This window comes from Odocoileus virginianus, chromosome 11 (genome assembly GCF_023699985.2).
Source record: "Odocoileus virginianus isolate 20LAN1187 ecotype Illinois chromosome 11, Ovbor_1.2, whole genome shotgun sequence".
NCBI classification, from domain to species: Eukaryota; Metazoa; Chordata; class Mammalia; order Artiodactyla; family Cervidae; genus Odocoileus; species Odocoileus virginianus.
Window position 1 is genome coordinate 64,975,109 of NC_069684.1, and position 27,530 is coordinate 65,002,638.

Sequence of the window (27,530 nt, forward strand, 5' to 3'; positions counted from 1 at the left end):
CTAGAATATTTTAGTTCATGAATAAGATTGGAAAAATCCTTAAACACATATACTTAAAATAAGAGTATTTAAAACAAAGTCTTTCTCAGACTTTGAGAATCGAAGAAAAGAAACAAAATGACTTTTTAGTCAGATTAAAGACCTACAGGTCTACAGAACTATACCTATATGTTTTTTCCTGAGTTGATTTAACCTCATGTGAAAAACAGTTGTCTTGGAAATGGATGTATATGAACTTTAGAAACCAAGCTTCCAAATGGAATTTGTTCCAGTTATGCTACAGACTGGAGAAAATGCCACACTTACTCAAAGAGTAATTTGTTACTTAGAAGTTTAAGTGTTCTGACCAGTGAAAAGTTAACAACAAATGAAAAAAAGCTGAGGACAGCATGATTTAAAGAATGCCAATTTGTGACCCAGGGGATAGCTATTTGCATACTAATTGTACTGTTCCTGCTGTCACATTCCCTTCAGCTGGAAGATCAGTCAGAAAGAGAAATTTGGCATCATCTGTGACAGTCAGACAGTGGAACGAAAAATGCCGGTGAAGTGAGTTGCTGTTTAAAGTTCTTTTTATCTCAGAAGATGTACAAATGAAAACACTTGAGTCTCCATGAGTCTTGATGTTGCGTTTCTTTCATTTATGATAAATATGTTAATTGCTGTCTTCCCTCCTGATTTGTACTTTTTCTCCTTTCTCAATTGATTTTTCCTTCTTTTCTAAAATCTGTCCATAATGCATGTATTTACAGTTAATTCTTTACATTTACTAAGATAAGACAACGTTACAAAGTGGAGAAAACCCACTCTCTTAATGTGAGGCTCTCCCAAATTATTAGATGTTCAGATTAAAGACCTAAATTATACATGATCCTAGCAAAAATTATTCCCTGTTGCAACATGGACTGAGAAACTTGAACACAGATACTATCTGTTGATAAGGCAGCAGCTGTCATTTCCTGAAGCACTGGGCTCCTTGTGTGAATCTCCTGCTTGCTAATTGAGTGTGGAGAGTTCAGTTGCTGGAGCCCACATCTTTTTAATGGAATACAACAGGTTCGAGCGGGCACCATTAGCAAGATAACTGGTAGCTTTCACACAGTTCCCATCTGGCCTGACTCTACTTTGGACACGTAATATGAGGACTGCTGGCCTTGATGGCACTCACATAAGGAAGGAAATCAGCCCAAGCCCCATGAAATGCTAAGTGTGATTCTGGTTCCAGATACATAAGTGAAATTTTCCTGACAAGTCATACACACACAAGTCACCCTGACCATGCATCACAGTCTTACAGGAAATATATGCACACACACAAAGGAGAAGAGCTGGACAAAAGCTTTGTAAAGTTGCAACTAAAACACAAATAAAAGAGAAAAAAAAGAAACGCAAAAGAGACAAAAAGGAAAGAGGGAGGGAGGGAAATGTACAATGTCCATTTATTTACAGAACCGCATGTCAAAAGTTCAGTCCAGTCATTATGTTCTAAAGCCAGCCATACTCTTTATTCCCCAATTTTAATTCAATAGATTTTTCTTAACATTCAGAAAGTTACATTTCTAAAAATTTAAAACCTATGTGTCAGTCACATCTAAAATAAGAAAGGTCCTATTTTGGTTTGAAAGCACACAAAACTGAAGAATCACTGTCTTCTGAAAAACTTTCTATTGAGTAGAAATTAAAATTTAACTGCTTTGTAGAGGAAATATTTGCTGTGACAGGTAATAAATCCTATTACAGGAAAAGCACTCTAAAATTTATTTGACACATTATATATGTTCCAAAATGTGAACAAAGTATATAAGTATATGTATATTGACTCACCCATGCCAAGAAGAATTGTGAAGAGTTTGTGTATTTGAAACTCAAAATACACCTGTGTTTGAACTCTAACTGCCCATTAATATATGTGTGATATTACACCAGTTATTAATATCCCTTCTTCTTACTCATCGGTAACATGGGGTTAAAACAGACTGTCATTTTCAAGATTAAATAAGGTAAAGTATGTGATGTGTTTAGCACAACATGATATAGACTGTAAACATTTGGTACATTGTTATGCATTTTCGTGCTATTATAAAAATTGTCTTTCAGTTTATTCACATATAGCAATAAATTACTCTTCCAAAGAATTACATATAATCAACCCCCAATTTTTTATTTGGACAGCAAATTAACATTGTTTCTTAAAATAATGAATCTGAAAAGCATTGACTTACAACCAACCCGTCCATTCTATCAGGCTTGAAACTGAACCTTTAAGTCAAATTTGAAATCTGTTAGAAAATAGTGAGCTGAGGGCAATCCAGGCACAATCACACACAGCAGTGGTATTTATTCAGAGGGCTGAAGAACAACTTTTTTCCTTTGTAACATCCTATACAACATTAGTTGTATAGATACAACATTAGTATCTCTAATTCTATTATCACTAATATTCTATACCCATGGAATACCTATAATATTTTAGTATTATCTCTCCAATTCAAAACATAGGAAATTTTCTTTATGCTTGGTTCTGCACCAGCTACAAGACTTTGCTCTCTTTTTTCTGTTTTTACTGTTTACCTACCTTTATGATGATAATAAGAATAGCTGCCACTCATTTGAATAATTCCGTTCTAAAAAGACTCTTTTACATTCCAACCAGCACTTCACTGACTATTCTTTTTGCTTTTGGCTTAAGAAAACTGGCTCTCCTTAAAGGACATGGTTTGCTTTGATGCCTTCAAAATGCATGTTGTCCATTTCCTATAGTTTCACTCACTTGGGGTTGACAGAGAGGTCCCTGGTTTGCTGCTGCCCAGTGATGCAAAAGCATCTCTTCTTTCCTCACCTAAAATATACTTTGACGCTAATAAAATTCAGCTACACCTTCACTAGCCTTCTCACCACTGTCATCTACTAGCATCTTAAAAGTCACTGCACTTCTTCCACTGAAGGCTTTAATGCCTGCCACTGTTTGGGGCTTGGCTATTCAGTCATTTTTTGTTTATACATCCAAGAAATATTTCTCGAACCAGACACAGTGCTCTCCCTGCTGGACAATAATATTGTTTTCCTGTCATCGTACAACTTACAAACAAATGGGGGAGTACATATTCATCCCTGAATGATTCTGCCTAGAGTCTACTTCTCAGGGTTTTCTTTGATGGCTTATTCAAAATGAATGTACTTTGCAGCCAGACTGGAGATCAAAACTCTCTGCCCTCTTCATTAACACACACTCCACAGGCACTAAGGAGAAATTTGAGTACCATGCTAACCACCAAATTTCAATCTACAAATACAGACAACATTTTAAACATGTGTATTTTAAGTGATCATGTGATAATTTTAACACTAGGGAAGCCTGGCGTGCTGCAGTCCATGGGGTCACAAAGAGCTGGACGTGACTGAGAATGAACTGAACTGACAGAATTCCTAAAATCTGATAGAAGGACTAATGCTGGACTCATATGAAATATAACAGGAACATTTCAGAGTAACAGTTTTCATAGTGCACACAAGCTCTTCTACATAAAATTAGATCTTCTATCGGGTCCCATTCTCCATTTACGAAAGATGAGAACTGAAACTGCCCATTTGAATGAAAGAACACCGCTGCAAAACGGCTTCACAGGAAACCTTGTGTCCCCGAGATTTAGTAGATCAAGGGAGGACGGAAAATCAGTTGCCTGTCATTGAGGAAAAAGTAAAAGAAATGGGAGATAGGAAATCCAAGTAATGGGAGATAGCAAGCGTTCCCTGTCACCCAGCCCCCTGGGTGGCCTCTGAGTATAGACATTACCATCTGAAAATATAACTGCAACAGCAGTAGACAGAAAAGCAATGAAAACTGGGGCAAATCACGCAAAGTAACAGACTGTAAAAGCATACGGCTGCATCACACTAGCATATTTAAGATTAGTCACCTTGATATGCAAATATAAATTTTATAAGAATGACTGGATGTGAGACCATCAATCTTTTTAATAGAAACCTTCAATTAGGTCATTCACAGCTAATAAGTCATTTGCACATCACAGCTACATCATCCAAGATTTTTCTTCTGGGTAGCAGATGTTTTCTATGGATGGGGACTTATTTCATTAGGATTTTTGCTTATTAAGGGGAATAATGCATGATATATTTACATCTCAGAAAGTTTATATCAGAAACCTGGTTTATTATTTCTACATCACATCCCCCAAAGTACACCTTCTTCAGAAGACTTAAGTCAATACATTTTTGACTACTTTGGAAAAGATACTACTCTGTCCTGACAGATACCTAGATTTAAATAAATCAACCCAGATGGAAGCATACCTTTAAAGAGAAATGAAAGCTGTCTCAAAATGGGGTAAAGACTCCTTAAAATACTATAAATAAACATTTTCAAGATCATCCCATGTTAAAAATCTTTAAAACTGTAGAGAAACTTAAGATGTATAATTATGAAATGGACAATTTTGTATACAGTGAAAACTTAGAAAATAGTTCATTCATCACTATTGCTATCATGATAACTCTTCAGGAACAGACTAGTGTAACCCACATAAATTAACAACTAATATAGTTGAGATTAAATTCACTATTCTCCACAGAGCAATGAGCAGTCTCTCTTGTACCTTCATTAGAAATCAAGAATTTGCAAGTATGATCAATACTGTTGGTTAGAATAGTAAATAACTTGCTGTTGTCAAATCACATTCCCCTTTCTTTGTTATTGCTGTCTGCTGTGGAAAATATTATACAATCCTTGTTGACCTCTTGTAGTTTAACTAGTGATGCAAAGCTCATTTAAATGATATAATTCAACAAATACACATAACTCAAATATTACTATACATTACAGTAGAAAAAGATCACAATGCTATTGTCAAGGGTAGATGTTGTTTCCACAGGTCACCAACTGCAGAAACAATGGCGTGGTCTGAAAATATGGACACACTTTTAACCAATCAAGGTAAGATTCAAATGATAACAGGCCAAAAAATGCAAGGATTAAAACTAAATCAACAAATTCTGAAAGTTGTAGACATGTTATAAACAATGAGTTTGATCAATATATGAAGTATACGATTCCCCAAAGTCTTACAAACTTATATAGGCCCAAAGTTTAAATGGAATTAGGTTTGGCCTAAATGAAGACAAGATTATAGAAATAACAGACACTAAAAGAACAAGAAAATTCCAAATAGAAAGGAAGTGATAAAGTTGTCTTAGTCTCATCATCATTTGATGTATATCAAATACTGGAGTGCATAACTACCCCCTTCTCCAGGGAATCTTTCCAACCCAAGGATCGAACCCAGGTCTCCCACATTGCGGGTGGATTCTTTATCATCTGAGCCACCACAGAAGGCCAAGAATACTGGAGTGGGCAGCCTATCCCTTCTCCAGGGGGTCTTCCCAAAGCAGGAGTAGAATCAGGGTCTCCTGCATTGTAGGCAGATTCTCTACCAGCTGAGCTACCAGGGAAGCCAGTCTCATTATCGTTTGCTATATATCATGACTATTATTGTTGCAAATTAAAACATACAAATTACTGAAAAGTTGAAAATTTAAATAAACTGTTTGCTTCTTCAGGCTAAAATAAAGTTTCTTAAGTATTTATTTCAATTGAGTTATTCTTACTTTAGAAAATACAAAAACATATTTGAATGTATTTATATACATATATATGTACATTGTGGATACATAATTGTAATTAAAATGATGGCTTAATAAAGTAAGTTTGGTCAATTATAAATAAAATATCCCAGAATACAAAACAGTCATATACAAAGATATCTAGAATTCTGCTTTTGCTGTACATAAACCTGCTTTACACCATTTCTGTCTCATACAGGATAGAAATGATGCTACAAGAGACATAAACAGAAAATATTTAAATGTAGTGTTTGTTCTAATCAAATGGCATTTCCACTTTAAATTTATAAAGTAAATATCAGAATATTAGAAATGCTTAAAACATGATAAATCTGAATATGTTCTACATGGCTGTTTTTTTTTCATAAAAACAATTTGATTTAGATGAAACTACACTATCATTTTGTGATTCTTAAATAACTAATTCCTAAAGTATAGATAGAAGATCTTGATGGGCTACAGTCCATGGGGCTGCAGAGTCTGACATGACCAAGCACACATGTACACATACTTTGGGCTTCCCAGGTGACACAGTGGTACGGAATCTGTCTGCTAAGGCAGGAGATGCAAGAGTCTCAGGTTCGATTCCTGGATAGGGAAGATCCCCTGGAGTAAGAAATGACAAATTCTGTGGACAGGGGAGCCTGGCAGGCTACAGTCCATGGGGTTGCAAAGAGTCAGACACAACATACACACGCACAAAGCATAGACATAAAATAACCCGTCAAAGCCCTAGAATCCAACTAAGAACATATATTAAAGCTACACGGAATTTCATTTCTGTAAGTTTCAAGCACATGTTTTTTTCCTTAAATACATGACAAGCAAGCCAGATCAGGTTTGCTAACACCCTAGGGAAGGTGTCTCTGCAGGTGGGGGATTGGCCGTGGCAGTAGTGCAGACAGAGGCATGAAGGTTATAGATGAATGCAGATGCATCCCCCTGCAGATCTCCTGGGATTTTGTACCTCATGCTCACAGAAAGTACAAAAGTCATAGATTCATCTGCAAAGCTGTTTGGATCTTGCTTTTCTAAAAGCAGAAAAAATAGCTCCAATGCTTTTCAATGCTTTAAACAGATGACCCACCATATTACCTACTTGTTTTGTGACTTGATGTTACATCTTGCACATACTGAGCAGAGATATTAGTGTGGCTTCTGCCACCTGCTCCTGACATATTCCACTCCTCAGCCCCCGTCACACCTACCCATAACTATTCCCTCACATAGAGGGACCCTCAGATAATATATGGTTGTGACTGTGGTGGTATATTATTCTAAAGTCACGTGACAACCAATGAACCTTCAAATTGTATGTATATAGTAGACGAGTGATTCAACAAGTCTATCCAAGGAAGAGATAACTAGCCCCAGTGTTGCCTGTTTATTCTGTTCCTATGTGTCCAAACAGAGCAACAGGAGGAGAAAAGGAGGAGAAACTGTTAGTTCAATGTCACTCTTCATGAATATGGCAGGATGGGAGAGAATAATAATATTTTTTTAGATCTCTAACTTCCCATCTCTCTGGGATGTATTTAGATAACCCATATTGCAAAATACTTTCGTTTGCCTTAATGACACACATATAAAATAGTGCCAGACATGCTTCTACAATATTCTTTCAGTATTATTAAAGTATACACTTTATTATATAAAATAGATTTTTTAGTATAAATTCTATTTAGACCTCTCAAATTCATCATTGTTTGCATCAAACTCATGGAAAATTGTAACTGTGTTACTAAGAGGATTTTTATAACCCAAATTTGTGTCAAGAAGAAGAAATGTGCAATTGAATTTTTATAGTGCTCTCATATTAACAACGTTCACACTCTGCAATATTTCTACTGAGAATTTTAATTGGTATCTGATAATCTTTTGCAATGACCTGTTATTTCAACTCTACTTCGAATCACTAAAAAAAAAAAATTGTTTAGTTTTAATCCAGGGCTTCTAGATAATCACCTTGTTCCATGAAGACCTTTTCTACTTTCTATAGTAACTTTCACTTTCCTTCCAACCTGCAGCAACCAACAAACAACTAACTTAGGCCCCTTTCTATACATGTTTGATGCTTACTTTTTTGCTAGTCAATTTCTCCCTACTTTGCAACCGGAAGAGTCGGCCCTCTAGCACAGAGTTAGGGATGAGCAGCTTTGAGCCAGGCCGAGGGGCCCCCTTGGCAGGTGGAGGAGAAAACCACCAATGTATTGGAAGGCGAATCCTCTGAACACGAGTCTCAGTGATGAGCAGACAGTGCCAGAGGAAGGTGCCGACTGAAACTGACTGGCAAACTGCAAGGACTGCTTAGTTCAGGCAACTGCAGGAATTTGATAATAATCTTTCTAACCTGGTACCTCAGTAGAGGCCCACTCTTAACCATCCTTGGCTGTAAAAGATTTAGAAACATTGCCTTCTCAAAGGAGTTCTCCGTGTGCCAAAGAAGATTCTGGGGCACATTTTAATGAGGAAACTAGAGAAAAGAGTCTAAACAGGTGGTCAGAAACTTAAACATTTATGAACAGGAATAATAAATGTTTAAATGTGACTGAAAATAAGACAGTGAGAAGAGCTGGAACATATGGGAATCCTAGCATTTCTGGTTGTTATTCAATTTTTTAAAGTGCTACTATTAGAAAAATAGACTGAATATTTTACATTGATGACTACTGATCCAAAATCAGGCTTTCTAAAGTTAAAAACTAAAATATATAAATGCTATATTTAGAGGGATATAAATATTTGCCACTGAATCCTCAAATGCTTTCATTAAACAATGAATACAATTGGTCACGTGACTGCACTGTGTGATGCACAAATGTTTTCCTCATGTATTTTATAGCTGGTCTAGATGCTTTTCGAACATTCCTAAAATCAGAGTTTAGTGAAGAAAATGTTGAGTTCTGGCTTGCCTGTGAAGACTTTAAGAAAACAGAAAGTGCAGAAAAAATTGCTTCCAAAGCCAGGATGATTTATTCTGAATTCATTGAAGCCGATGCCCCCAAAGAGGTGAGTGAAATATTCCACAACAGAGAATATTTATCCACTTATCCACTAACACATCTGCTCCCAGTTGAAAGACACCAAGTCCACCTCAAGGGAAATTAAATTGTCGCCATGTCTTCAAACAGAAGATATCCGTAAATCTGAACAGAAGTTCCTTATGGTGATCCTCTGGCACTGATTCAGTAAATAGTTTCTAGCACTGCCTATGTGCTTCAGTGTTTCTGTTTTCTGAGCACAACAAGCAGGAGCTTAAAAAAATAGTCTAATGTCCCAATTAAACAGCTCTACAGAAATCTTATTTAAGCGTGCTTCTGGATTTATTTCCAATTCAGTTTCATTTTTCCTTTTGTAAGCACAGGGGTCAATTTGGAATAGAACTCTTGAATACAATTTTTAAAATAAAAGAAGATACGTACGGGAAGGTAAAACCTACTAACCAACAGTACAAATTCGTAATACTTAATATTCTGGAGGCCCACAGTACGGCATATAATAATGCCTTACCTTCTCAAAGAGGGGGTTGCTTGACTTTATTTCCTTGATGGCTGTTGGGCTGCACCCCGCAGGCTTGCAGAGACATCCATGGTTCAGTGAACCGGGGAGCTTGCACGTGTGAAGTAGGGGCCTGGAGCCACACCCCATGGCTTGCGGTGGACGGTGGAGGGAACATGGCTGCAGACTTTGCCGCGGGGGATGGGGAGGAATGGGAAGGCTGCCAGTTAACCGGGAAATGACTGACATCGGATTGGCTCATGGGTTACTAGGGGTACCAGCAGAGGGTCAGGGCCCTCCAAGCGCCTTCTTGGAGCAGAGGTCTTCCCTTATTAAACTATCAAAGGGCGTCATTCTGTCCTAAAGATTAAAGCAATCACAAACTGGGGCTGAGAGGCAAACATACAGATGTTTGCTGGCTAAGGTCCATCCTGTGAGTGCGCTGTAGGGAACCAGGGACTGCTCGAGCAGGGGTAGACAGGCAGTGAGCAAACAGCCATCGCGTGGTCAGATCACCGTGGTGCAAATGAGCCACAGGTGTGCGGGTGGCCTGGCCCTACAACAGTGAAAATGAGCCACAGGTATGTCTCAAGTGGTCAGATTCCACCTGTGCTGCATTAAGATCAGGAAAATAGAAAAGGCCTTACAGGAAAACCTGGAAGGACTTTGAGAAGAGCCCCTCAAAAATGTTTTATGTGTATACCATCTCATTTATAATTGACTTAATTTCCAGAACCAAATGATGATCATCTCTGCTGCATCCCCTTAATGTTCAACTTTAAAGTTTAAACTATTTACATTTTAAAACTGCTGTAATCCCTCACTGATTATAACATCTAACCAGAGAGTTTTAATGCCTAAGCAGCAGACGGGACTCTACCTTAAGCCGCTAGCACCAAACATAAACCACATATGTCATCTGTCCCTACAGAGTTGAAATACTGATAACCTCCCAAGTGACAACTACTATATGTTCTAATCCAAAATTAAAATTCATGGTATGAGAAGTTATTGTACTAATGAGGACAGAGGACAGCAAAGATGAAATGCAAACATTTTTTTAAATCTAGGGCATAAAGTTGCTGTATCAATAGTTCAAGTTTTAGATGGACATTAATTACCGAAGCATATATTGGTATAGTAAAATTTTGCTGACATATGAACCACTGAAGCTTAGCCTGGAATTCAAAGGGGGAAAGAAAAAGTAACTTAACTCCTGTGGAGCTATTTCAACATTCATTTCCCAGTCACTATCTAAGAATCAATAAATGAGTCCAGAAAAATTTAAATGTAGTGTATAAGATTTGTCAAGTTGATTAATGTGTCATTCCCTAAAAGGCTTTGAAATCAACTCTAAAGGTAATCTATTTATTGTGATATTGGTTTGAAAGCCAGATTTATTTTTCTTCATGAATCTGTCTACTTAATGATTAAGTTTTTCAAATATTATATATGAAAAATCTTACATTAATACTAAAGAAATGTAATCTTTTAATTACAGCTGAACCCAAAGTTATAATATATAGTAAATTATCAATTTGGATAAAATAGTTTTATTTTCCTAATCTTTCCTGCCAAAATAAATTAATATGGTAATAATTTTAAAAAATAGTACAGTTACTGTTTTAGGATACAAACTTTCATACTTATTTTATAATTTGTCCATCTAGTTAATTTTATAGCTGCTTTACAAACCATGGATTATATTGTCTTGAAGTATCTAAAAACATTATTAATGGATATGACAAAATTCCCATTGAAGATGAAGTGTATATATACAATTGAAACAGCCATCATCTTTCCTATTATTTGCCATTAGTTATTTCCAATTCAAATTAACTAAAGGGCATATGTCTCTTACATACATGGGCTATAGCCCATCAGTTATATATTATATAATACAAGTGTTAGTATGAGTCATTAAATGGAATTTTTTTGAGAGTCTGTTCCCACAATGAAGAATCTGTTCCCACAATGAAGTCACACAGTAGAAGGGGAGATTGACACGTGATAAAACCAGTCAAATACACAATAGGCAACTAATAAGTTGAATCATTTAAAGCTTGTTATTAACAGTGTGCGGAAGAGCAATGAAGTCTATCCAGAGATTTACAGGATGGATTTGTAGGGTGGTTCACACATGAAAACTATGTCATATTTATCAAGAGAGCCAATGAAGAAAGTATTTCAGATTGAGGGCACAGTGTACAGCGTAGATGTACAGAACTCCCTAGAGTTTTCCAGAAATCACAAGCATTTTGATATCACTAATGAGAAGCAGTGGGATAAGGCTGGACAGGCAGCGATAAAGATAAAGAGAGGGTGGGAAGTAACCTAGATTTATCTAGTAGGCAGACTTCACAAGACAATGTGATATATCTGATAAGGAGGTTGGAAAATACCATTTTCATAAGTAGAAAATTAACGCAAGAATGAGATTCATATGAAAGCATTCTTCATTTTTCAATATTCAATTACAGTTGTAAAACTGTCTCGCATAAAGAAATCAAAATTATAACCAATTTCCTTGGTAGAAAACCCTAAAATAGAGAACAATGACAAGGTCACATCATCCAGATGTCTGTTAAATCCCATTTACTTTCTTTTCAACTTTTCATGTCTTTATTTCTTCATCTGTAAAATCGCTAGCATGACAATAATTTTTAATTGATGCAATTAGACAATTTACCATCAGACTATTTACTAACAATCCCTGTCTATAAATGGATGTTACTAATGGTTCTTCATTTCCTCTTCTAATAGGCAAAACTGCACAGAAAAACTGAACTTTCAGGTCTCTGTGAGAGATTATAATTGCAGGAAACTTTATGCCCTCTCCCTTAGAGTTTTACCATCTCTCTGGTTTCTACACTAATTGTGTGACATAGTAAAAAATCTAAAGGTTAGAGACACAGACTCAAATCCTGTAATCTTGTGTTGACCTGTTTTATCCCTTGAGCCTCAGTTTCCTCATCCAAAAGTGTAGCTGTGAAAAACGACACAGCAACCACACAGGATAGATGAAAATGGTGAATGAGATCGCATTTCTAGGGTTTGCCTCAGGCAGAACAGTCTTTAAGAAGTTTTAATTCCTGTTTTTCTTTACACAAGTCACTGTAAGTGCTACTGACTCTACCCCAAAACATTCATTAACTAACTTCTAAGGCCATCTGAGGACAAGCCAGTTTGAATGAGTTGATAAATGTATACATGAAAGTGAAACCATTAGTCACTCAGTCATATCTGACTCTTTGCAACCCCAGGAACGATAGCCTGCCAGGCTTCTCTGTCCATGGAATTCTCCAGGCAAGAATACTGGAGTGGGTAGCCATTCCCTTCTCCAGGGGATCTTCCTGACTCAGGGATTGAACCTGGGTCTCCTACACTAAAGGCAGATTCTTTATTGTCTGAGCCACCAAGAAAGCCCCTAAATGTATATATATATATATGAACACAAATTAGAAAAACACATTAGCAAATCACACATTTCAGATAGAAATATCTACTAATTGAATGGATTATACCTAGATATTTTCAGAAGATTATTACAAGAGGAAATAAAAGTGTGAGTCAGATATTTCTGACTAAGTAGTCTAAAAATGAGAAAATTATTAGATAAGCAATATACATTTTAAAGTGTCCTTACCATACACAGTAAGAACTGGAATGTGGCAAAGAAAAAAAATTCTTAACCTTGTATTTATTCTTCCTTCAATTTGGACCATTAATTTCATAATATTTAAAAAATTTCAAACAATATTATTTGGTTTCAAAAGAATGTAAGTCTTAAAATTAAAATAGTATCAGCCATCAGGGAAACCCAAGATACTGACATATTTTAAATATTTATGTTTTATATCTGTCATTTACGAATTATGTTTGTATCATCTCTTATATTAACAAGAAAACTAGTCAGGAGGGAAAATATGTGATTAAAGAGAAAACTGTTTATGTTGATTGTCATTCTGTGAGATTAGAAAATGTTCCAAATCATACTGCATGGTAATGTTTAAAAATTATATAAATTCAAATTCAAATTATGAACAATCCGGGAGCAAATACATTGGCAGTGTTTTAAGTTAAAAAAAAAGTACAAAAAATTTAATTCTTAAATGTATTTATTAACTGTGAATACATCATAACCCATAAAACAGAAGAAACTATCATCATAAAGGAAAAGACATCTTAATGCGTTACACAGGACACTTTTAAAATATCTGTGTCTGGATGTTTTGCTTTTAATTTTTATTGTAGCACAGTGATATTTGGTGACTCTTATTTCATATCAGTAAATGCTTATTCTATGCCTACGATTAACCACCATAAGATAAATTCCTTCCATGGAAGGGAAGTTGGGTCTAAGCAAGAGAACATGTAATAAACACAGAAGTACAATGCAATGTGTTGTGTAAATGAGGTAGCTTGATAAGGAAATGCAAGACTATAGAGTAGATTGAAACTATGGTTTGGCTCAAAAGAAACAGTCTAGTTGGGATAAAAAACGAGATTTCTAGAACCAGGAAAAAAACAGCAAAGCAACAAATGATTAAGTGGAAAAATTTTAAAAACAGATGAAATTGTTTCCATTGTATCTTTTTTTAGCATTTTTATTTTTCTTTCCTGTTTCTTTCAGTGGGGGGCACATAATGCAGCATGCAGGATCTTAGCTCCCGGACCAGGTATCAAATCTGTGCCCCCTGCGCTGGGTGTGTAGAGACTTAACCACTGGACCACCAGGGAAATCTTTGCTGTTCAGTGCTCAGTCGTGTCCCAATTTTTGCATCCCAATGGGCTGCAGCATGCCAGGCTTCCCTGTCCTTCATTTTCTCCTGGAGTTTGCTAAAACTCATGTCCATTGAGTCAGTGATGCCATCCAACCATCTCATTCTCTGTCATCCCCTTCTCCTCCTGCCTTCAATCTTTCCCACCATCAGGGACTTTCCCAATGAGTCAGCTCTTTGCAATTGGTGGCCAAAGGATTGGAACTTCAGCTTCAGCATCAGAACTTCCAGTGAATATTCAGGGTTGATTTCTTTCAGGATTGACTGGTCCAATCTCCTTGCTGTCTAAGGGACTCTCAAGAGTTTTCTCTAACACCACAGTTCAAAAGCATCAATTCTTTGGTGCTCAGTCTTCTTTATGGTCCAACTCTCACGTCCATACATGACTACTGGAAAAACCATAGCTTTGACTAGATGGGCCTCTGTCAGCAAATCGATGTCTCTGCTTTTTAATATGCTGTCTAGGTTTATTATAGCTTTTCTTCCAAGGAGCAAGCATCTTTTAATTTTATGGCTGCAGTCACCATCTGCAGTGATTTTGGAGCCCAAGAAAATAAAGTCTGTCATTGTTTCCAGTTTCTCCCCATCTATTTGCCATGAAGTGATGGGATCAGATGCCATGATTTTCATTTTTGGAATGTTGAGTTTAAGCCAGCTTTTTCACTCTCCTCTTTCACTCTCAAGAAGAGGCTCTTCAGTTCCTCTTCGCTTTCTGCCCTAAGGGTGGTATCATCTGCATATCTGAGGTTACTGATATTTCTCCCAGCAATCTTGATTCCAGTTTGTGCTTCATCCAGCCTGGCGTTTCGCATGATGTACTCTGCACATAAGTTAAATAAGCAGGGTGACAGTATAAAGCCTTGATGTGCTCCTTTCCCAATTTTGAACCAGTCCATTGTTCCATGTCTGGTTCTAAAGGGACATTGTTGTAAAGGTTCTAAATGGTCAGGGAAGTCCTTGTATTATATCTTAAAGATGATAATGATTGAACAGTACTGAAGCAGGATACTGAAATAAGGCCTTTATTTTTTATTTTCTCTCTTCATTTATTTCGGCTCTGCTGGGTCGTCACTTCTGCAGAGGCTTTCCTCTAGTTTTGGCGTGATGGGGACTACTCTCTAGCTGTGGTGTGTGGGCTTCTCCCTGCAGCGGCTTCTCTTGCTGCGAAGCACAGGCTCAAGGACACGTGGGTTTCAGTACCTGTGGTGCAGGAACTTAGTTTCTTTGAGGCATGAGGGATCTTCCCAGATTATGGATCAAACCTGTCTCCTGCATTGGCAGGAGGATTATTTATGTCCGAACCATGAGGGAAGCCATGCCTTTATTTTAAATAAGGTTAATTTTGAGAATTCCTTGGTGGTCTTCCAGTGGTTAGGATTCTGCACTCTCACTGCCCAGGGCTTGGGGTTGGAGCTCTGAACAGGGAACTAAAATCCCACAAGCCACATGGTACACCCCTCCCCCCCACCACACAAAAATAAGGTTAGTCTTATAATCCTGAGGGAAAAGATAGACCTCTGAATTCTTGGCAGAGAGAACCGCATGGCACTATAGGCATTTCTTGATATTCTCAAAATGCCAGTTTTGTACCCTCCATTTTATATTCGTATTTTCTCAAAATGGTAAAGAATCTGCCTGCAATGTGGGAAACCTCGGTTCAATCCCTGGGTTGGAAAGATCCCCTGGAGAAGGGAAAGGCAATCCACTCCAGTATTCTTGCCCAGAGAATCCCATGGACAGAGGAGCCTAGTGAGTTACAGTCCATGGGGTTGCAAAGAGCTGGGCATGACTGAGCAACTAACACTTTCCTCTTTGCATTTTTAAGTGTTACTTCCCCAATGAGCTGATGTTACTTTGAGTCTTGGTCTTGACCAACAAGTTGCTGCTTGTCAACAGCACGCCCGAACTATAAAATCATAGCCAGATAAAATGTTTGCTTATTTATTAATTTACTAAGTTTTTGTATACTTATCAATAGTTAGTGGTCTGTTACATACCAAGCACCATGCTGATGCAGCTATGAAAAAAGAGTCTCTAAATAAATAAAGCTAACCATCTTGGTGGGAAGACTCTTGTTAAAAAAAAAAATTAGAATAAACATTCATGGATGTTGTGATAGGGAAATACAGGTAATATGGTCACTGTAACTGGAAAAATCCAAGTCTAAGGGATCAGGAAATGTATCTCAAAGGAAGTAATTAGTAAGCTTTGATCAGAGATGTGAGTATAGAAGGAAATAAGACAAAAATGGAAGGATGGAAGGATGATAGGAGAGGAAACGGAAGAAGAGTCTAGCAGGGAACCAGCTGGTGCCTAGAAGGCTGGCCCAGTAGAGGAAGAAGCCTAGTTCTGGGTGCCTCAGGGCGTAAGTGGAGCCAAGAGCATCTTCTGAATGCTAGTGATTTCCGCATCTCTGTTTATTTCCTCTTCAACTCAAGGGATCTCTTAAAAAGGAAGAGAGAGAGAGAGAGACAGAGAAAGAAGAGGATGGGGAGGGGGAGGAAGAAAGGAAGAAAAGCAGAGATAAAGAAACCCTAAGCTGCACACTTGCCCAGGGCTTTTATGTGGACTATCTGACTTGATCACCATGCTCTCTCTTAGGCACTACAATCATCCACCTTATAAAGGTGGAAAATGAACTGAGGCTTAGAGAGGAAAATGATGAGTCCTGCAGTCATTAGGATACACAGATCCTGAGGAGGGAGGTCTTCTGTGCCTGCTTTTATGTTTTAATTTCCTTCCTCTAGATCTACTACATATTTTCAGTGTTCATGACACAGCCTGGGAACCTCAGTGTTTACACTAAAGGTGAAAGCAGAAAACTATCTTGTCACATAAGTCTATCTTCCTTTCTGTCAGAAGCTGTATTTCTCTTCTCATAATCTCTCTATTTTGTATAACTTCTTAAACTGTAAAGCAAGAAAAGTGGCAGGAATATCTCATTTAGTAGCCTGCAGTATCATTTTGGCCCTCTGAAAAAATGACTGCTGCCTTTCAACTCTAAAACAAAACGCTCTTTGAATTTGCATACATCCCTGTGCCACTTAATCTTGGATTACCATGTCGGGGTTCGTCAAGGAAACCTGTCCATCCTATTCTCTGTGGCCTGCTCCAGATAGCACTTGCTCCTTCCATCTATTTTTAGCAATCCGTATCCTTCAAGCTTTTATACATTGATTGCACATGTTTGATTTTTTTTTCATTTCTCTTGTCCAATTTAAGGTGTCAGTGCTGCCTCCCAACTCATGTCACTTATTTCTGTCTTTAAAACCAACTGTGACAAAGGATACACTCCTGTGCAGAATGGATTCCCTCTCAATGTTATAAACTTGGCTATTCTCAACTTTCACAGTAAGCCTTGAGAATATACCTCAGGATATTCGTGTGCCTTTAATGATGCCAAAAATGAAGTAATACTAGAGGTGTTAGTGCTGATTAAACAGAATTATGTAGCCAAAAACATGATTATAGGCAACTTTAATTTGAATAGTAATTTTTCAGCGCTGCTGTGAGTGAGGTTGAGGTGGCTGCCTGCCCCATTTGAGTAAGGCGCTTTCCATATGCATGCACACACTCTTTGCATAATGACCATCTCCTGCTACACCATACATTCTAAATGAGGGAAAGGCAATCTCATTTGAATGTGAGAGCTCGACTGAGAACTTTTCATTCAAATTATGTAAAAATATATAAAGCACAGTTTAGGGTCACAGGAAAGCCAAAAGGTACAGTTTCAAATGCATTCTTCCTGCTACAATAATTTGTTGGAAGCCAAAAGAACTTAAAACTGCTGTCATAGAAAAGAGGAATTGGCTTGCATAACTTGCAGTTATCAAAATCACCTGAGCATTAAAATTATCCCTGGCTCATTATAATAAAATCGCTTTTTAAACAACAATGCAAACACCAGTCAGAGGCACTCATTTTAATGCAATGGATTGTTGTCAGTGTCAGCTGTGTCAAGGCCTTTTCAAAAATGACAGGCTTTAAAAGTCGCTAAACACTTGCGATGACATCTCAGCTGTCATTCTGTTAGAATCACAAGTCTATGTCTTGTTTTCTGAGATTGGCAGGGCAGCAGTCTCAGAGAGCTAAGATAATCCGTGACCTTTGGAAAAATAAGCAAATTAAATGTATTTCTCAGCATCCTTGAAACTTAAGTGTATCCATAGAAACAAAAATGCAAGTGACTATTCCCATGAGTAAATAATATAGATATAACTCTGTTTATTTCATCAATCGATATGCCATTCAGCTCCTGCTCTGGACCTAGTAATCTGAGCTGCTCAGCTGAGTCTAAGCTTCCCCCAGGGCCCAAGCAGCTCAGGAGGGCCTCAGGTCCACACAGTTGGGAGGCCTGCATCTCTATAGGGTTACCTGCTGATAGGGTGCCTGCTTTCAATCTACTCCAAGATGAGTATCTCCTCTGTGCGTACTTTTTGAGCTAGCAATTGATACAACAACTTAGCCAAACATCAAACTTGAGATGAGTGCACAATTGGAGGTGCAGTTGGCAGACATGAACCTCAAAGTGATCATATTAAAGGAATGTATGTATCAAAATATATGCTAGGCTGAATATTTTCACTTATGTCTTGATACTAAAATTTCAGGGGACTCAAGAAGAAAAGATAGGGCGCTGTGGGTAGACTACACTCAAACCTTATTTAGACCAACTCCTTGGGACCATTTAATGACACGTATCACCCTCTCTTAACCAAAATATTAACTTCAGTTGGCGTCCTGTACTTAATTTCTTCCTCTCTTACTGACAATTCTTTACCAATTTCTTTTACATTCCTACCCATAGCCCAGCACACACTATCTTGAGGGGAGGTGGTCGTCATTTATTTTCTGCCTGCATTTACTCCCCAGGGGATCTCTTCCAGTCTCAGCTCTAAAAGGGCATCTCAACCTTCACTACAAATCTGAGTCCTTATTTTCGCCTCAAACTTTTCTTCTGAGTCTCTGTGTCTCAGTGAATAGCAACTCCATTCTTTTTGCTCTGGCTGAATAATTGACACTCATCCTTGGTTCCTCTCTTCAGCATCATATCCAATCCTTTGACACTTTTGTCATCTCATTCTTCAGAATATTTCTAAAATCCAGTCATTCTTAAAAATGTTGTTCCTTATCCCACTTCATAAATATTCAGTTGCAGGCTTCATCTATTCTACATTCTAAGTATCTCTGAAATCTATACATTTCCCTCCATTCTCTATGAAATGACCCAGCCTAATCCACCATGACTAACAACCTGAATTTCTGGTATGACCTACTAATTTTTCTCCCCTTTATCCACAACTAGTCATTATATCACATAGCAGCCAGTAACATGTTTTTTCAAGCACATGTGTTTACATTAGTACCTTACTTAAAATTCTTCTTGTTGCTTTCAAGTTAATTAAAAATTATTTAAGAAGACCTGTAAAAGTCTGTGTGATACGGACCTTTATGCCTTTTCAAGCTGTTACCCTTTTCCACCTGAAAACCTGCTGGGCTTTTTCCAGTTTCCCCTCCCAGGTCCATTCCATAATCTTCTATACTCATAATAATACCTTGATGATCAGCTTACAACTTCATTTCTTTCAGAAAGATTTTTTTTTAAGAAAGTAGCTTCTTCCCTTTGAATTCCTTTCCCAAAATCTGTCTTCTTGATTGACTTTCAACTTAATTATTTTTATATGGTCAGATCTTAGCACAATTCTTAAGTACCCATTCAATGAAATAATTTAAATGAATAAATTATAGAAATTTACTATAAAACAACCACTTTCTCAGATGAGGTCCTTTTTTTATTAAAGAAAAACAGGGATAATAATACTATCCGTCTTATGGGTATGTGTGTGTGACATACAGTAGCCATATAAAGACTCAGCACAACAGTAGTAATATTTGATGAATATTAACTACTATTATTTACAGTTAAGGTAATCTTCTTTAAATATCCTAAAGATTATTTTAGAGAGAATGTCATTGCTTAAATTTTTTGAAACAGAAGAAGACAAAATTAACAAGGAAAATAATCCAGGGAGAGAAGACTTGGCACAGAACTTAGGTGATGCGTCCTCTGCTTGTATGTTGAGGGACATGTAGAGAAAAAAGAATCAGTGAAAGAAACAGGGAAAGATAGCAGATAAAAGACAAGTTAATTCTATGCCACAAACTACTGAATTCCCTTTGTAGTAACAAATTTTCTTCTGTGATTATCAGACTGAATACTTATCATGAACAAAAGCCACTGTGTCCAAATCTGTTTAAGCAAGAAATCAAATTTCTTAGGATTTTTAAATCAAAATAATGTATGATGATAAGGAAATTATAGTGACATTCTTTATGTAATCAAGAAAGGGTTCCTGGAGGATATTCAACTTCAGCTAAATTATAAAGGATTGAGGAAAATCTGTACAGAATAAAGTTGTGGAGGAGAGAGGGATTTTAGACGGTGAAACAGTATAAACAAGAGCTTTACACAGAAAATTCACTCCGGGAACAGAAAGTATATGAACTTCTGTTCATCTCTGGATGTCACCAAAGATAAGTAGGAGGTAATTTCAAAACAACATTTGAAGTCCAGGTATGAGGAAGCTCAAATGCAAGGGTAACATGTTTAAATTTTATATTATAGAAACTAATGGTTGTCGACTGAACATTCATACAATGAAAGTGATGTTTTGGTGAAGTTGGCATAGTAATGCTGTCCACTGTGTGTACAAGGGGAGGTATCAAGTAAGAGAAAAATTCCATGGTTTAAGAAAGATATTATGTTATACAAGATTAAAATGGAAAGATAGGCGTGAGAAAGATAAACTAGATTTAGAAAAATAAACTAGAAAGATAGGAGTGGATTTCGTAAAGGCAGAGGGAACCTGAGATCAAATTGTCAACATCCATTGGGTCATAGAAAAAACAAGAGAGTTCCAGAAAAACATCTACTTCTGCTTTATTGAAAATGCCAAATCCTTTGACTATGTGGATCACAACAAACTGTGGAAAATTCTTAAAGAGATGGGAATACCAGACCACCTTACCTGCCTCTTGAGAAATTTGTACACAGGTAAAGAAGCAATAATTAGAAATGGACATGGAACAAGGGACTTGGTCCAAATTGGAAAGGAGTATGTCAAGGCTGTACATTGTCACCCTGCTTATTTAATTTAGATGCAGAGTACATCATGTGAAATGCTGGGCTCAATGAAGCGCAAGCTGGAATCAAGATTGCAGGGAGAAATATCAATAACTTCAGATATGCAGATGACACCACCCTTATGGCAGAAGGCAAAGAACTAAAGAGCCTCTTGATGAAACTGAAAGAGGAGAGTGGAAAAGTTGGCTTAAAGCTCAACATTCAAAAAACTAAGATCATGGCATCTGGTCCCATCACTTCATGGCAAATAGATGGGGAAACAATGGAAACAGTAACAGACTTTAATATTTCTTGGGCTCCAAAATCACTACAGATGGTGACTGAAACCATGAAATTAGAAGATGCTTGCTCCTTGGAAGAAAAGCTATAATAAATCTAGACAGCATATTAAAAAGCAGAGACATTACTTTGCCAGTAAAGGTCTGTCTAGTCAAAACTATGGTTTTTCCAATAGTCACATATAGATGTAAAAGTTGGACTATAAAGAAAGCTGAGCACCAAAGAATTGATGCTTTTGAACTGTGGTGTTGGAGAAGACTCTGGACAGTCCCTTGGACTACAAGGAGATCCAACCAATCAATCCTAAAGGATGTAAGTCCTGAGTATTGGAAGTCCAATGAGTATTGGAAGGACTGATGCTGAAGCTAAAGCTCCAATACTTTGGCTACCTGATGCAAAGAACTGACTCATTGAAAAAGATCCTAATGCTGAGAAAGATTGAAGGCAGGAGGAGAAGGGGGCGACAGAGGATGAGATGGTTGGATGGCATCACCGACTCAATGGACATGAGTTTGAGCGAGCTCTGGGAGTTGGTGAAGGACAGGGAAGCCTGGGGTGCTGCAGTCCATGAGGTCACAAAGACTTGGACATGACTAACGACTGTACTGAAGGAGTGAGAAATAAAAGGAGCATTGTGAAATTATAAAAGAAAAGGTGAGTAAGGAAAGTTATATATATATATAGATAAAGATAGAGAGATCAGAGGGAAAAAAGAGTTGTCAGAGATGATTCTTAAGTTTCCAGCTTGAACAACTTGGAGAAAAATAATGACATTTATAAAAACATGTGGGTGTGCTATTTTGTCACTGACATTAAAATGAATTGCCAAGACACATCTTCCTAAGACTACTGATTGTCTCCTGGGAACAGTGTCTCTGCCCATCACTTAGATATCTATAGCTGATGTTGGCAGCTTATCGGTAGGAAAACAGGCAAATCAGAAAAGTGAGAGGGGAAGTCAGAAGTACAAATTTAGTATATTTGAACAAATAATGTTAACTATCAGTAATATATTGAAATGAATAGTTCTGCTTAAAATTTACCATTATTTTTAACAAATGTAGAAGCTGCTTACACAACACACGTATATTGAATCCTCACACTGCGCAAGGCATAGTGAAGGATAGGCAAAATTAAATATAATCTAAAAAACACAAAGTCCCTTCACAGATCAGAAAAGGTAAACCTTACAAAGCAGATGTTATTCTAATATAACTTTAAGGACAAAAGAGCTTTCCTGGTGGCTCAGATGATAAGAGTCTTCTTGTAATGCAGGAAACACAGGTTTGATCCTTCAGTTGGGAAGATCCCCTGGAGAAGAGAATGGCTACCCACTCCAGTATTCTTGCCTGGAGAAGTCCATGGACAGAGGTTACAGTCCACAGGGTCACAAAGAATTGGACACAACAGAGTGACTTTCACTTTAAGGACATAAAAGACTGTGAAAGACTTAGATGAGAAGTGGGTTTCAGCTAGCCTGGGATGGTGAGGCAAAATATTCACTGGTAACAATGTACATGAATTTGAGCAAACTCTGGGCAATAGTAGAAGACAGAGAAGCCTGACATACTGCAGTCCAAGGAGTTACAAAGATTCAGATACTACTTAGTGACTGAACAACAAAATATAAGAAATTTGAGGGTCAGCGTGACACAGGGCACAGAGCGGAGAAAAAGTATCTAGGTTTGGACAATATTGTCTTGGTCATGAATGCCAAGATCAGGGCTTTGGGCATTTTAAATAGGGAATATGGAGCTATTACAGATGTTCAGTTCTGAATAAAATAATAAGATAGTACTCTGCAAGCACTGTCCCTGCCATCAGTGAAAACTCACCCAATGAATGAATGCCTAAAGGAGTTAACCTTGGTATATTTACCATTAAGGGGGATATAAAGTTAAATAAATTGCAGATGATACCATTGAAGAATTAACAGCACAGGTAAAGAGGAAATGGGCAATCTATAATCTCATAACCTAGCAACACAAGATAGGATATGAAAAAGATTTCACTATATGTTGAGAAACCCCTACAGAATCTTGATAATACCCACTATTCTTTATTCCCACTATGGGAATCAGGAACTATACCAAGTTCATGACATGATATCATGTCATCTCCCTGTTCAAAAACACTTCTGCGTCTTCCCACTGCTTCTAGTAGAAAGATAGGAAGCCTTTACCACAGCAGATAAATCCTACAAGACTAGACCTGTGTGCCTCCTCTCCCAACTCCCTCCCCACATGAACTTTATCACCCTCTGCACCCCCACCAGCAGACACAGAGGCTCTTCAGAACATCACCAATTCGTTCTTGCCCTGAGGACTATGAATTTTTTTTTTTTTTTTTTTGCCAGAAACATTCTTCCTCAGATTCTTAGAGAACTGGCTCCTTCTCATTCTTTCTAATGTAAATCTAAAATTACACTGTATAGAAAATATATAGTACTTTCTCCAAATACAGAAAGCATCTGGCACATAACAACTCATAAATATTTGTGTAAACAATGACTATATGGATCATCTCACTTTAATTCTTATAACAACTCAGTCAAGAATGACTGGGCTTAAAGATGAAAAATAGCTTGGTCACCCAGGTCACCAAGGTCATAAGCATTAGAACATAGATTGGAAAACTATCCTATAACCTTACCACTACTCCACATCATCTTTCTGTGTAAAGAAGCAGAAATTGATTGCAGATTTTGAGGCCTTGGAGGACTTTGCATAATTTCATCTGGAACTTTGATGCAGGACCTGAGAGGATAATCAAAGAAATAAAAACACGATGTAATCTGAATCCCCAAGTAACTGAAATCCCTAAGGTAGAAAATATCAGTGAGCAAATACTGGCCTTTGATGATTCTTTTCAAAATAAAATTTTTTCTTTTGTTCTTTTTATGAGAATAATAATATTGAAATAATTTGATATTACTTATCTCATTTAGCCCTTAAAAGACTTCAAGACATTATTATTATCCTTTTTAACACTATGGAAATAGAAAGTTGAAGGAAACTGTAAAACTTGCTTTACTCATATGAACAGCAAGTAAGTAACTAAGAAATTTGATTGAAGGTCTGTCTGCCTATCTTTTAACTTCAATTCAATGAACATAAATTGTCATTTCTTGTTTTTTACTAGACCCCCAATTTCTAGCATTTTGATCTCCCTCATTTTGCCAAAAGACATAATTTTATTTGACAAATATTTATTGACTGCCTATTATAGCAGCAGCAGAACCTGCCTTTGGTGAGCTTTGAGTTTTAAGATTCACATCTCTTTGATAATTCACGAATATTTTCAGTTTAAGTGAAAAAACTTGGATGTGAAATTTTCTGCTTCTCAGAAAGCATCCTGGAAATGGGTAGAACTGGACAAGAATTTCCATGAGGTTTGGGGCATTTATGTATTTGCAGGTGTGGTGTGTTCCAATATAATAGATCTCTATTAGACCTTGCTGAGAATGTTTACTTGTGGTAGTGCTAAGGGGGCAAGAATATACACATCTGCACATGTGTATGTACATACCTTGGGAGCTATGGTGTTCTGTGAACAGGGGTAGAGTGTTAGTTGGTCCATTTTGGCAAACAAAAAGAAACACAACTTAGGGTGAAAAGCAAGATTATGAGAAACAACACCGGGAGCTATGGAGAATGGGAATGTGCTGGTGAAGGCCAGCTTAGTAAATTCTAATTACTGCTCTGCCAATAGAAGAACATTTCAGATATTAAGGCCAAAGTACTAGAAAGAAATAAAAGATGGTAAGCAAAAAGAATGTAAAGTCACAAAAAATCTTATATGCATCTCCTTTGTCACTTTTTATAATCTCAAAATAAGGTTTGACCTCTGTTTTCTGTCAATGCCAACCCTCTCAACCTAGGTAAAGTAATTAAACCAAGCATGTGTTCTGCATTTCAGAAAATGAACGTGTGACCTTTCCGCTGTTTTGTATAAGATTAACTTTATGCTTAAAAAAATTCAAATCATATGTGGATCTCCCATCTGTATAGACCATGAAGTCTTTATTAAACTAGTCTAATGTGATGCAATTTATTTCCACAGATTAACATTGACTTCAGTACCAGGGACCTCATCTCAAAGAATATTGCAGAACCAACTCTCAAATGTTTTGATGAAGCTCAGAAGTTAATCTATAGTCTGATGGCCAAGGATTCTTTTCCTCGATTTCTAAAGTCAGAGATTTATAAGAAACTGGTAAATAGCAAAGAGATTGGAAATCATAAAAAATGGCTCCCTTTCTTATAAAGAAGGTAAATGACAAACTAACAATCAGATTATAATTGCAGGGAAAGAAGTGATAGGACAGATCAGCTCAATCGATAAACTTCAAGGCTAGAATGTTTTAAGTATACAAACACAATGTAAGTTGTTTTAGGATTTAGAAAACAAGCTTTACTTCAATAGAAAAATAAGATGTTATATCTGAAGCCTGAATGTTTAAGTCACTGGTTTAGAATGTGTTTCTTTTATCAGGTACTTAAAAATCTCTTACTGGGAGAGTACAAAGGAAGTTTATGGAGATATAATACACTCTTAAACCATAAGTGGATATTCTCATGATGTTATAAATTCAGGAAACTATATATCCTCATGTTGCTGCATGGGAGACTGTTTAGCATCATACAGATGATTTTAAATACCATTTGCTTTATTCAAAACTTCACTTTTGTAGAAAGAGAAATTCTGAACCAAAACCCTTCATTTAGTATATCAACTATTTCTTTGCAACCAGCATCTGTTACAAAATGATCAGTGGTTATCTAAGCTGCTATGGCCCTCAGATTAATGACAAAGAAAAAATGGCACATATATACATATATGCCATTGATGAAGCTGTCAAAATAGATCACTTAGTTTAATTCTGTGGCATCACACAGTCATGTATGGAATGGGCCTTATGGGTGAGAAGGATTGATTTTCTTAGCTCAATAAAAATATAAAGGAAAGAGGAGGAATAAAGAGGATGGATAAGTGCATATATGATGAGCTGCACAACAGTACCTATCCCATAAAGTAAAAGATTACTGCAACGTTATCTACTCAAATAAGTATAGAGTGAAGCATTCACTCCTTCAGCACTGTAATTTGTTTATAGAACTCAGAGATTTCAAAATGCCTTTCTTTTGAGATATTCGTGCATCGCACTCTTTCTACATGTAAATGTCCTCAGTTTTGACCAACTCTGCAACGCATCCAGGCTGTGATCCACCAGGCTCCTCTGTCCATGGGATTTTCCAGGCAAGAGTACTGGAATGGATTGCCATTTCCTACTTCACTACGTGTAAATATTCCATGATAATTTTGATTAATTTAATGTCAATATGAGAAGCTATAAAGATTCAATAGATCTTCAATGTTTCCATTTTATTTTCACAGATTTACTTAACTTTGTTGATAGGTCTATTTTGCAGATTATTTGAACATTAGAAAATGGAGGAAAAATAGTAAGATTTATGTTTCCACAGGCTATTCATTTGATAAACAAAATTCTATCTCCTCTACGCCTTGAAAAATAAACATTTAAACACATGCAAATGGAGTGTTCCCTGGATACTTGCAAATTCTTTAAAGGAAAACATAATGAACGCTGATTGTGAATATTCAGTGTTTCTTAAGCCTAATGAAAAAGAGCTATATATACTCTGCAACATTTATCTGGAAGGACCCAACCTTCATTTATCCTGTATTTAAAGAGGAAATTTAAAAATTACTCCTAGAGACAGAAAAAGAAAACTTTAAAGTAGAAATTAAAATCACATCCATCCTTTTAGACATGAAAAACCATGACCATGGTTATTTCCTAGGCCACATGCTGCTAAGAGGCAGAGCTGGTAGGAAGAGTGCTTTCCTCATGGGCCACAACCTGCACCTTGTTCCCACAAGAGCAGAGCAACGTCCTTCCCATTGGGACTTTGCCGATGCCAGAAATCTACTATCCTGCTCAACCTCAAATACTGAGGCACCCTTTCCTTTCGTTGAACATGCAAACTGTCCTTTTACAGTCAGTTTGCAAATTCCTTCCTGTTCAGTGACAGCCTCAGGCTTTCTCTAAGAATGCACAGGCAGTCACAAGTCAGACTTTCCCCACCCAGAAGCAGACGGTGGGTAGTGGGTAAAAATGCAGTAGGTATCAATAAGATCTGTTAAAAAACTGGGTGTTGAATCAC

The 27,530-nt window shown here is 37.0% G+C and overlaps 1 protein-coding gene across 1 annotated transcript; it reads left to right on the top strand.

Moving 5' to 3' along the window:
* The first annotated feature begins 538 nt into the window (after window positions 1-538).
* Window positions 539-25,608, top strand: RGS21 (regulator of G protein signaling 21). The gene is made up of 4 exons (XM_020894179.2): window positions 539-549; window positions 4,875-4,951; window positions 8,480-8,646; window positions 25,405-25,608. The coding sequence occupies exons 1-4, from the start codon at window positions 539-541 to the stop codon at window positions 25,606-25,608; spliced, it is 459 nt and encodes a 152-aa protein (XP_020749838.1).
* Window positions 25,609-27,530: the final 1,922 nt, after the last annotated feature.